The sequence below is a fragment of the Solanum stenotomum genome, chromosome 3, assembly GCF_019186545.1.
Source record: "Solanum stenotomum isolate F172 chromosome 3, ASM1918654v1, whole genome shotgun sequence".
Classification (NCBI taxonomy): Eukaryota; Viridiplantae; Streptophyta; class Magnoliopsida; order Solanales; family Solanaceae; genus Solanum; species Solanum stenotomum.
In genome coordinates, this window is record NC_064284.1 from 6,682,227 (window position 1) to 6,695,274 (window position 13,048).

Below are 13,048 nucleotides of genomic sequence, written 5' to 3' on the forward strand. Positions count from 1 at the left end.
ATTTAAAAGTATTTATTCTCTTTTTTAAAAAAAATATTAAAGTAGTAAAAAAAATTATTCAGCAAGTATGTTTATCCTATTTTTTAAGTTCATAAAAAGATGTATTTATAATTTAATTTTTTTAATAATTATAATTAATATGATTAGTTACAATATACATTTATGAGGTGGAAGTGTAAGATTTTCATGATATAAAGATGTAAGTATCTATTTCAAAAATATAATGTAACTGGAACTGAATTGTATTACATGAGCATTCCAGTTTTTTGGACAAAAGAAAAAGGACTATTCCATCTTTATATGTGAGAAAATATGTTATGATATTTTAATATTAAATAAAAAAGAGAACTCTTTGTAATTAATTTTAGATAAAAACAAATTAGCAAAGTTATAGAATTTACAAAGTAATCTCAAATTTATTGCTTCATAGCAATTTATTTTTATTTTTTTATGTATAAAACACCCCCGTTCATTCATTTTCCTATTAGGCTTCTTTTAAATTTTATAGCTTTCATTAATTTTATATAAGAAAAATGGGGAATTGTTTTATTCTCCGCGGTAATGGATTTTGATTTTTCTTCAGAAAATGAGTTTGATAATGGGTTGTATACTCATATTTTAAATTTACTTCTAGGATAACAACATTTCCTATCAGGTTTTGAGAATTGAAATTGCACTTGATTTGTCGGAATGACTTCAACACAAACAATAAAGGTTTTAGTAATCTCAAATTGATTGTTACTTTAAGTAAAATCAATCAAGTTACTAGATTTTCACCTTTTGTTTTCAATTTCAATAAATCAAGTTCAATCCTAAACCTCAAAATCCGATCGGAGCAGATCCAAAGTTTGATTGTGTACTTGATCCATAAACTTACGATTCAAAAAGAAATCAAAATTCATTGTCATCGATCATTCAAACACCATTCATTGTTGGCAATTGCTTTAAAGTATTTGACCTAATCAACCTCGAAGTCGTTTAATAATAATAACAATAATTCAAATAATAAAATATTTTTTCTATCTCATATTAGTTGATCATTATATTAAAAATATTTGCCACACATTAATTATCTATCTTACTGCATCAAAAAAATATTAATTATTTTTTTTCTATTTTACTTTTATATTATTTTTTAAAAAAGTGTTCACACTTTTTTGTGAAATTCTCAAAAAAAAATTAAAAAATGAATTAGTAAAATTATTTTATTATTTATAATTTCTTAATAATCGTGCAAAATAAAAAGAGATCAAAAGACTATCATCTAAGTTGGAACAGGAAATAAAGAAAAAATCAACACCGGCGGCTTCTCTTCCTCACACAAAGTTGTAAAACCAAGAAAAGAGAAACAATTATTGTGTTGCAGAAATTTTAGGAAAGTTTCCATTTTCACTCATCGACAGAGTCTCCATTAACCATTCATTCATGGCTTCCTCTGCAATTTTCAACTTTCTACCATCATCTTCATTGAGTTCTCTTTCCTTCAGAAACAGCAGAACTCAAACCCCAAATTTTTACAAACCGCTTATAGTCAAAGCTTCTACTTCTGTCGATTATTCTTCCTCCTCCCTATCTACAAAGGTAAGACTTAAAATCCACACCCTTTTTCCCAATCATTGATTTCTACCTGCTTCTCCTAAAATTGGTGAATCTGTTTATGTTTTTTTTGTTAGAATAATAACTGGGTATGGAAATACAAGGACAATGACAATTCTGTGAATATTTACTACGAGGAACACGACAAGGGAAGCGATGAGCCTTGTAAGAACATTTTGATGATTCCCACTATTTCAGATGTTAGTACTGTTGAGGAATGGAGATCAGTGGCTAAAGACATTGCTGGACGAAATGGTAAAGTTAATTACAAAACTACCATTGTGGATTGGCCTGGTTTAGGTTACTCTGATAGACCTAAGCTTGATTACAATGCTGATGTTATGGAAAAGTTTTTGGTAGACTTCATTAATGCTCCTGATAGTCCGGTGAACAATTCGGGTAAGCTGAAAGATCTCTTTAGCTTATGTGATTTGCTTATTTGTTTTATACTTGCATATTTTTACTTAACTGCAGATTGTATACTGTGATATTTGAACTATCAAACCATGAGCAGGCGTTTGATTTTGGGATTTTGTTTTTGGTGTCTTAAATTCTTTTGATCCTGTTTGGATCTTTGGAATTGATATTTTTTGTAATCTTATACTTAAAAGAAATGTACTCTAAAACATTATAACAAGATTAGGTGAACCTCTTTTTCAAATGAAAAAAAGGGGTTGAAGTACATTAAAAGGGACTAAGAAGAAAAATAACAGATAGAGAGTTAGAAAACTATAGGAGGTTGCAATCACAGAGAGATAGATTTTTATCAGCACATGATACAGACACATGCAATGACGCAAACGGATTTCGTAATCCCTATAAATGGAGATCTCATTTTTTTTCTCATGTTGATCAAGTTAGACATTATTAGTGAATAGAAGTGTTGGGAAACAAATGCGTTCTCTCTGTGTTGACACATGTACTGATGCAGTTGGAGGTCAATTTTGCGTTATTCTGATCAAGTTAGACATGAAGTTTTGTATCAAGTTGTTTTCAGGAGAGTTCTAGAAAATAATGCTTAGAGAATAGAAATGTTGGGAAATAGTTCCAGAAATTTCTTTTGAGTTAAAAATCTGGTATTTTTTTTTATTCTTATGATGGTGGTGTTCGGGCTAGTCGGCATAGATACCAGGTAATTTTATCTACCAATGATTGTGAAGATAGGAAGAGATCACCTAGTGTGTGTTTTTCTCCTCTGGGATTTGAACCAAAACTACAAGGTACTTTCTTGAGATATTTTCTAGATAAGAGTACCATTTCTCTGGAAGCCAAATAGAAGATTGACCTTGATATCACTATACCCAGAAGAAGATCCAAGGAGCAATGCTTGAAAGATAATCCACTCTAAAGGTGTAAATCCAGAAAGATGTCATTTGTTGAAATTTGGGAACACTGGGACATCTTCCCATGATCGTGAGAAGTTAAAGAATGAGCTGGAGAAGAAAACACAACAAAATGATCAAGATGTTACTGAGATTAGTGTTGAGCAAATGTGAACTTCTTTGCGAGCATTGAGCAAGCTACAAGAAAGATAGATTTTTGTGCGCTGTATATTTGGAAATCAAGAGAGGCCTTATTTTGGTATTTGTATCCATAAAACAAAAGGTATTGTAGCCTACATCAAAGACCTGCATTTCATCTAAAGATAGTACAAAATATTTAAGAACCTTTCTTATGATTTCTCAAAAAAAAAAAATTCTTCGTAATATCTTAAAAAACACAAATATAAATCCCCAGACACGTTTAAGAGGTGGAAGATCTTGATTGAGAAGTTTGGGGAGCAATCAACAGGCTTCATAATTTTAAAACCTTTGTGGAAGTGATATCAATAAATTCCGTGAGGATCATGAAATTGTCACACTGTATGCTATAAATACTTATAACAGAAAGTCTGACATTGCTGAACAGATTAATATAATCTTTTTAGGGAGAGAAAGGTCTATTCTCTCAAATGTTGGTCTGCTAAGGCGTCCAAGCTAAATACCGTCTTAATAGCATATAACTTGGTGAAGCTGTCTATGGGTGTTGAGTTCATGACTCTTGAAGATGTATATGATTTGGTCAATCTGCAATCATTCAAATTTGAGAATTTTGGGTTGTTCTACTTATACGATGTTAGAGGAAAACTAGAACCAAGAGCCCAAAAGGGTAGTTTCTTTGGTTTAGGTTTTGTATTGTGGGGTGGAAGGATATAGCTTGTAGTGTCCTGATCCTAAATCTCCAAATTTGTTATAGTAGATATGTTACTCTTGATAAATCTCTTAAGGCGATCGTTAGAGGGGATCGTCTATTGCCTTTTGAGACATATAAGGTAGATAGTTTATCAAAGAAAGTGGAGATGAGAGTTTTTTTTTTTTTGATAATGAAAAGTGGAGAATGAAGTTTACAGTCCACAACTTTTACTAAGAGCAAAAGGTACTGTCAGTTGGGGAAACCATTGCCAGGGGATCATCCATCGCAGCAAGAAAATTGTAAGGTAACATGGACACACCGGCATGAGCCATAGTTGGAAAGTCAGCCATCCCATGTCTACTGCTTTCCCCCCTGTCTTCTGCTATTACCTTTGTGTGTTTACGTGATGTTTCTATTATGTTCGCCCTCTGCGTCAGGAAATGTTTTTCCAAGTTCCTTAATATTTTTGAAGATATCTGTTCTTTTATTTGCTTAGAGGTTAACTTGTTAATTATTTTAAAATAAATCAGATAAGGACTTGGTGGTGTTTGGAGGAGGACATGCTGCTACCTTAGCAGTTCGTGCTGCAAAGAAGGGCTTGGTTAAGCCAACAGCAATTGCTTCTATTGCTCCCACCTGGGCTGGTCCACTTCCTATTGTTTTTGGAAGAGATTCCAGCATGGAAACAAGGTAGGCATAGATTTTTACTTCCTTTGCACCTTTATGACACGTTCATTAATCTGAGATCTCAGCAGCTTGCTAAATGACACGCATTATAGGGCTATGCCCAATATAGAGAACAAAAGGACTACAAGGTTTGGAATATCAACTAGTCATGTTCGCCCCAGGGCTTAGTTTAACTGGCAAGGTTGAGGCACTTGTGACTTAGGTCACAGGTTCGAGCCCTGCATCATGCGAACTAAGCCAGCTTTAAGTGGAGAAGGGTAGAGGGGGTCCCATCCTCCTTGAGCTCCGAAGGCTGCGTTGGCCCTAAACAAATTTCTCGGTCATAAGAATAGAGGATTACAAGGTTCAGAAATTTTAAATACACCATATTGGATTATTTCAGTTTTTGTAGGAAAGAAGCAAATGACATGAGCTTTTCCTGCGTGAAAATTCTTTGGATAACACGCTTATGACTGCCAGCACTTTAGCTTTCAAAATTTGAAGTTTTCATCTGAAAACAATAATGATAACAATAATAGTAGTATTAAGATTTTCACTCATTTGCAAAAAATGATATTACACTATTTCGTGATCGATATTTTCATTCTCATTTTTTACAGGTATGGTTTCCTTAGAGGGACCTTAAGGGCCCCTGCTGTTGGTTGGATGATGTATAATGTACTTGTCAGCAATGAGAAATCAATAACATCACAATATAAGTCCCATGTTTATGCAGACCCTGAAAAGGTAACTCCACATATCATAGAGAGCCGATTCGCACTCACTAAACGGCAAGGTGCTCGCTATGTGCCTGCTGCTTTCTTGACTGGTTTACTTGACCCAGTAAAGTCCAGGGAGGAATTTGTCCAACTCTTTGCAGAGTTGGAGGGTAAGATACCGTGTCTAGTTCTGGCAACAGCGGGATCTCCCAAGAGGTCAAAAGCAGAGATGGAAGCACTTAAGGAGGCTAAAGGGGTCAGCAAGTATGTTGAAGTGCCAGGTGCTCTCCTTCCCCAGGAAGAGTGTCCTGAAATAGTTGCAGAACAGCTTTACAGATTTCTGCAAAAGATATATGAGCTGTAGGCTTATAATGATTATCAGCTCAAGTAGTCAAAGGTACATAATTTTTCCCATGCGCAACAGTGAGGTTAATTGGTTAAATTTGAGAGTATGAGATTACAGTGCCATAACCTTTATACATGATAAATATGAAGATTTCCCAAGTGTATGAATTTGTATCTGTATTGATAGATCTTCCTCCTCTTGAACCAAAGAAAGTTGAGCGCTAAACCGATCTAAGATAAATAATGTTCTTATTCAATCTGTGCTGCTATAGCGGTTTCTTAGTTGTGGTTGTTCTTTTTTTATTATATAAAAAATTACAGATACATCAGTTATTTATGTTTGAGGAAATAAATTTTACATGATCTTTTGGTTCATCATATGTTTGAGGTCATTTTCTGATATTTGGGGGGTTGGTTCAACTTGAATTGAGAATGCTGAATGAATGTGAGTTAGGTGGTTGCATAAATATAACTTTCCAGAAGAACATTCTTTGTTGAAAGCTTGGTGAGTGTGAAGAGATGATGTGATTCCTCTTCTTTTTCGGTTTTCAGATTTTTTTTTTTATATCTAAGTATCATTCGAAGAGAAGTTACGATTTAATTCAATAGAAGAAAGCATGTTTATTTTAAGGGTTCTGGTTATCATCTTTTACTTGTCAATTGGTTATCCTTTCATACGGAACCTCATAGGAGAACGCAACTTCTACTGGAGATATGCATCCCCTTTTCTTTTTTTTTTTTTTTGAGTTTGTGAACTGGATTGCTATTGTGGGATGCTTTCATTAAAGTTAAACCTGGAAAAAAACGTTTCAACTTATTCATCTCTTAATTAGATTTAGTACAGCATGAAGGAAAATGAATATACAGTTGAAGTAAAGCTTCTATATAGACAATATGAACTAGGTGAGATTAGAAGCATGCCATTTAGGAAGCCTCTAATTTGCTTTGAAAGGTAAATGGTTTAAGTATTGGAACACGGATATAGAGTATTCATAAACCTGATCCAAACTAACCTGGGTTTGAAGCATAGTTGATGGGTTTAGCTTGATTGACTACAACAACATAGTTATCTGAAGGGAGATTACACACATTCTATTGTTCATTGGTCATTTTGTAGATTTAATTTGTTTTGACAGTATCTGATAAGTAGCTTCTTTGAGCATATAGGATTACTTTAATAACTTGGAGAAATTCCAGCAATGCTTGTGGAACTGAGATTAACGATCCTAAATTTGAGATAAAGTCGAAAGCAAACAAATTAGTCCTAGTTCAAATTTAATTTTACATGTAAAGGAACTGCAGAAAATTTGCTGATAATGAGTATGAGTGCACTTGTGCATGATATGTGAAGTAGGGGTGTGCACTATCGGATTAAACCGAATAATCAAATCAAATTAAATCGAATTTTTATTTAGATTGGTTTTTTGGTTTTTCGGATTGGTTTTGAATTAATAAATTACTTTGTTTGGTTTTTTTGTTTGGTTTCGGATTTAAAAATAAAAACCGAAAAAACCCGAATTTAATATATATATATATATATATATATAATGTTTACGTTTAGAATTAAGTTGGAGTTAACCACTTTTGTCCCTTTTTGGTTATTGCCTTTCATGATGATTACGTTTATATTTTATGTTTGAATTACATCTATAATAGGTATACTTATAAGTATTATGTTTTAAGTTTTACTTATGATTTATATTAGAAAGAATATTTAAGGGATTAAATATTACTACTTTGGTTATATATCTTATTAATTATTGACATAATCGAGTAATCAAATCGAAAAAAGCCGAACCGAATAGAGGAAAATCAAATCAAACCAAATTTATTTTGGATCAGATTGGGTTACACTTTTACAAAATCAAAAATTGAAAATTTAAATCGAATAGTGTAAAACTAAACCAAAAAACCGAATGCAAAGTAGTAGTAGAATGAAATGCTGAAAGAAGAATCTTCAAATGAAGAGCAGAATATATATTTCCATGCCATAAACGAAGAGTAGAAATTATTGGTGGCAACACAATAATAATGGTAGTGTACAAGTACAACCTTAATTTAATTGGAGGATAATAGTAAAGTGCAACGCGTCTTTTTGTTTGATTTCTATTACAGTAAGTACGTACGTATTATTTATTGGTACTACTATCTTTTTTCTGGAATAGATAACGGACCACTAATTTAAGGGTGCATGCAATGAATTTTGTTCTTTCAAATTTAAGTTTTATGACAGGTGTTCATTCGTCTAATTGCTACCTTTCACATCATATGACTAAGTTTATACAAAAGCGCCTATCTCTTATATATTATACAGTGGCGTACACAAAAAATTTAACTATCACACTTATGACTAAATTACATTCTTATCTTGGTTTAAATTAGTTTTAAGCTAGAAGAGGTCTTGAGTTTGATACTACTTAACCACATTTTTCAGTAAGAAAATGTTATATTTTGCAAAAGTATGCTTCGAATGAGGTTTGAACTCATGACCTCAAGCTCAGTCTATTATATTTTGCAAAACTAAGCTTAGAATTAGGTTTGATGAACCCGCAACCTCAAATACTAAAACCAGACAATGAACCAACATGCCAATTGACTATTGTTGTCAAATAGTGTCATTTTGTTATATAATGCGGGTCAAATAGTGTCATTTTGTTATACAATCTGGGTCTGCCCCTGATATTTATATGATACACAATGATTATTGATTCAATTCATTTTGATCGGTCTAATACCAATCCAACCCGTCTAGTGGTACCCTCAATTACAGTACAAGGTCATTGGCATTATCTCTAAGTGACAAGAAACCCAGCCTAATTTTTTTAGATATCATGTCATTTTGCACCGAAAGCCTCATTTGGGACAAACACATGGTGCTAAGTGATGGAAATTGGTATGGACAAGGAATTCAAGCATATTGCTTGTCAATCATCACCTACCCTAGCTACCATTTTTCCTCCTAGGAGAATTATGGTTACCACTTTTTTAAAAGGCCTTTCTGGCTCGCTTTTGGGTGGGACACTCACAAAATGTCTTGAGGCTTACGCTCTAACTGTTTGACGGTATAATCTAAATAAGCGTAATTTTTTATATTCAGGGATCGATAATATTTGTACGTGTCAAATTTCCTAATTAGCTCTTTAATTGACCCTCAAATTGTTTTAACAAATGAATGATAAAACATCTATTCACCTATAGAAATATGAAGGTCGAAAGTAACTTATACAACAAGTCATAATATTACATATCTACCGGAGTAATTGAGACTTTATGAGTGTAAATATTGAAAAAATAATACTTGAAATTTAATAATTTCGTTTGCTGTTGATCTCCATGTTTTAGTTATGTGTCTCTCAGAATTATTATTTTGTTATTTAAAAGGTAACTGAAAACACCATTTTTGGCCGTACAAGAAAGTTGGGCACTCTTCAGTGATTGTATTCCAAATTCAAGTTTTGTGGGAATTCTTAATTTAGTAATTATATTTCAGTACTTCACATATTTTATTGAAGTTGACATAACAATATTATCATGCACCCTAACCCATTGCCACGTACCAAGCCTATCATCACATCATTAGAAAAAGAAAAAGAAAAAAAAAAAACTAAATGGCCGAGACATTGCCTCAAATGAATTATTTTCCTCTATTTTAATTTATGTTTATACTTTTCTTTTTAGTATATTTTAATATCAATATTTCTTTTGTTTTAATTTATTTGAATTGATTCACAATCAAATTATCTAATTTTTTATATGAATTCGAACATAAAATCTTCAATTTTCTTTTTCAAAAATAAAATAAAATATATATATTTAGAAACTAAACTCCTTTAGTTCACTTTTACTTATCCATTATATTAAAAAGAAATTACTTTTATTTATCACTTTTCTCATATCAAAAGAAAACACATATATTTTTATTTTATTTTTCAGATTTTAACTCCAAACATTAATTACTTATTCTTAAATCATTTTTCAAAACTAAAGACTAAACATCAATTAATATGAGTATCAAAGTAAAATACACATATCGATCATTATTTTCTTAAGAAATGCAAAGTCAAAACTGAATAATTAAAAAAATAGTACAAATCACAATAACTAAAATTCAAATACTTGAAAAAGTTATAATGTTAGAAAATATTCCTTGATTGTCTAAATATACAAATTGTCTTAATTAAAAGTAATGTTAATTTGTAACTTTCCACCTTATCTTTAGTGAGACAATTTATGATCATAGAAGTATTTAACTTAATATTCTCAAATATAATTTTTTTTTAAATCTTATATCCAATTAAACATAACCACGTAATTCGTAAATAGAGATGAATAGTTCAAAGAGGTATGACTTTTGGTAGCAACATCGTAATTGGGTATTTGGGTTAATATAAAGTCAACACTTGATACACTTACATTAACAAAAATTTCAATCAATTGTCGGGAGGGGGTACGTGGCATCAAATCACATGGGCGTGTCAAGATTTGGCCGATCTGGACTAGGCCCACTTTAAATTCTTCGGTGATTAAACAGTCAGGCCCATATTGGCGGAATGAATTTGTTGGTGGGCTCCGCATGTAGGCCCAATAATCGTTTACGTGTCCCATCCATTGACGCCTTCTAAGTTCTAACCAAATTAAAGCAAGCCATACAATTTGTTCACAGCCTAACACCTGTCCAGGTTGTCATGTCGATAGCTTGGTGCAATTTTATTAATGTTTTAATATATACCTATTTTATACTCCCTCCATCCCTTTTTAGTTGTCCACTTTAGAAATGACACACAGATTAAGGCAACAATGATTAGCACAGTGAAGTTACAATTTTACCCTTATGACAACTTTTTACTTCAAAATTACAACCACTTATTTGAATTCAAGTGAAATAAATTGGAGGGAAACAACATACACTTTTACAATTTTCAAGAAGTGTAAATAAGGGTATAATAGGAAAAAAATTTGTTGTCCTTTCTTGATTTGTCAAAATGGATAACTAAATAGGGACAACTAAAAAAGAAAATATGGACAAGTAAATAGGAACGGAGGGAGTACATATTATAACTAGCAATTATAATTATTAGAGTATATCTTATGAAGAAAAAATGCCCCATCTAATAGTTAAGTTGCATGAAGCTAAACAAAAACTTGAATTTTAAAGCGCCAGTCACGTTGGTATAAGAAACTAATTTTGAGCTTGTTCGGATTAGTTATTTTTTTTTAAAAAAAAAAAGTGTTTGGGTAAATTCAAAAAGTGTTTATAAGCACTTGATTTTAAATAAAAAATGATAAAAATATGTCAAAAATCATAAATCACTTCAAACTGACTCCTAGATCAAATTGAAACATACATGATGGGGCGAAGTGTGCAAATAATGAATTCTGGTGCCATTGAGTTTAAGAGTTTCTGCACGGTTACCATTTTAGAGAAACATCGGATATGTGGTGTTTGAAGTTCAGACATAGAAATGCTTGAACTTAAGATATAGTCAATCATTTTTGTCTGATTTCAGCAACTTTTACCTGAAGTTTAGATATTTTTAGCAAAAGTTTATTCATTTTTGTCTGGACTTTAGTCATGTAAAACTTTAAAATCGCATATCTAAACTCGTACCGAAATAGGTAGACTTGCAAAATTTCAAACCATTTGGTACCACTTAAATAGTGTATTCAAATAAGATACCAATGAATTTTGGAATTTTTACTGGATAAAGTCAGATTGAGTCCATTTATTTCTTGGTTTGATAGATGCTGGTGTACGTCGACATAATTTACGGGCCGGGAAACAGTGGGCCTATTGGGCTTATGTGGGTTCCGTTATAGTTGACATTTGTATATCTTCTTAATTGCAAACTCTATGGTCCCTTTCGTAGTGTCAATAACCGGTGCCATTACAGAGGTATTTTTAATTCAATCAATCATTTTAAAGTATTGTATGAGAAATCTGGTGAAAACACTTGGAATAATAGTACCAATTATTTTATTTTTTGTTCTTGTTCATATTTGGTTTATATTGACTTGAACGGCGATAATTCAGGCACAAATATTTGAAGAATATGAACTTATATTATAGCTAAGTTTCTATTTACATTGTATAGTAAACCAAACTTTCTTGAAAATTTACAAAGTGTTAAAAATAGGTACAAGAAGATTTAGGAAAAATTAGATTCAGTGTCTCACTCATATTTACATCAAAAAAGCAATATGATGTGAAAGATGGCTTTTAGGAATTAATATATTGGCCTCATTATTTGACAATAGGGTCGAGCTTGAAATAGACATAAAAAGAAATCTCAGGCATGCACGACAAACTTTTTGGGCTAAAATTCTAACACCGTTCATATACAACACCAATATGAATTTCAATTATAGTAGAATAAGCATAAGATTATGTTTTTAGAAGGATCAATCCTAGTATATTGTGTAATTGTTGAATTCTATGGTGGTGAATTCAACACATTAGTTATGGTAATCCTGCTACTAAGAAAAAATATGCTTGACACGTCCAATTGAGTGAAAATTTGAATTAAAACATGCTATTTGAAATCTAATGGTGTTTTTCGTAGCAATTCGTTCTTGTATTCTTTTAAAAAATCAGGAAAAACTTTCTTAGAAGTGAAAAATGAAAGTAGTACATTTGTAGATATAGTAAAGATTACATGGTCAATATATAAGATGCACCATAAACAATAAAGTAGTGTTTCTATATACATTAACAAAGGATAATCAATTAAACATCTTTTTTTAAAAAAATATTATATAATATATATTAAGAAATATTAAATTTGTTAATATAAAAATATTAATTTTTTAACACATATTAAATTTTAATGAAAAATTATAACTTCTTCATTAACCAAACAATAGATGAGTGGTGTGAACATTTGCAGCGGCTGTGAGGATTGCTGGACAATTAAGTGATAAAGCTCTGTCCAATCAAAACATAAAATAAATAAAAAGATAGAACTTGTAACATTATGCTAGGCGTACCTTTATTTAAATATTCTTATTCATTGCGAGACAACGACGGTACTGTGGAGTAAGACTTAGGGCATCTCCAACCCAATTCTCTATTTTACTCTCCAAATATAGAGTTCTCTATTTTTTCAGACAACCAACTCCAACCCAATTCTCTATTTTACTCTCTAAAAAAGAATCTTTTTCTCTCTCCTCAATATTATATTATTATTTCTATTTCATTATTATTTTCTTATTTCATGATACACATCCTTTATTTCCTTTTTTCCAAATAATCACTTTATATAATATTCATGTAATATAAAAATTTATTTTTTCAAATTCATTACTTAATATAAAATTATATTTTTCCTAAATTTATAAATAACATAAATTGCAAGTTAATATTATATAATATACAAATTAATGGACAATTCAAATAAAAGTGAAATTATTAGTGAAATATAATTACATAAATACTCTACTTTCAAGATTATTACATTGCTCTCATAAATGCTCTATTAATGCATTACGGAGTTCAAAATGAACATTTTTATCCTTAATCATTTTATGTCTAGCTAAAGATTGTTCAAATCGGA

The 13,048-nt window shown here is 31.2% G+C and overlaps 1 protein-coding gene across 1 annotated transcript; it reads left to right on the forward strand.

Annotated features, from left to right (window-relative positions):
* The first annotated feature begins 1,281 nt into the window (after positions 1–1,281).
* On the forward strand, positions 1,282–5,876 carry LOC125857627 (uncharacterized). The gene is made up of 4 exons (XM_049537235.1): positions 1,282–1,581; positions 1,674–1,995; positions 4,299–4,458; positions 5,055–5,876. The coding sequence occupies exons 1-4, from the start codon at positions 1,426–1,428 to the stop codon at positions 5,515–5,517; spliced, it is 1,101 nt and encodes a 366-aa protein (XP_049393192.1). The 5' UTR covers positions 1,282–1,425; the 3' UTR covers positions 5,518–5,876.
* The last annotated feature ends 7,172 nt before the right edge of the window (positions 5,877–13,048 follow it).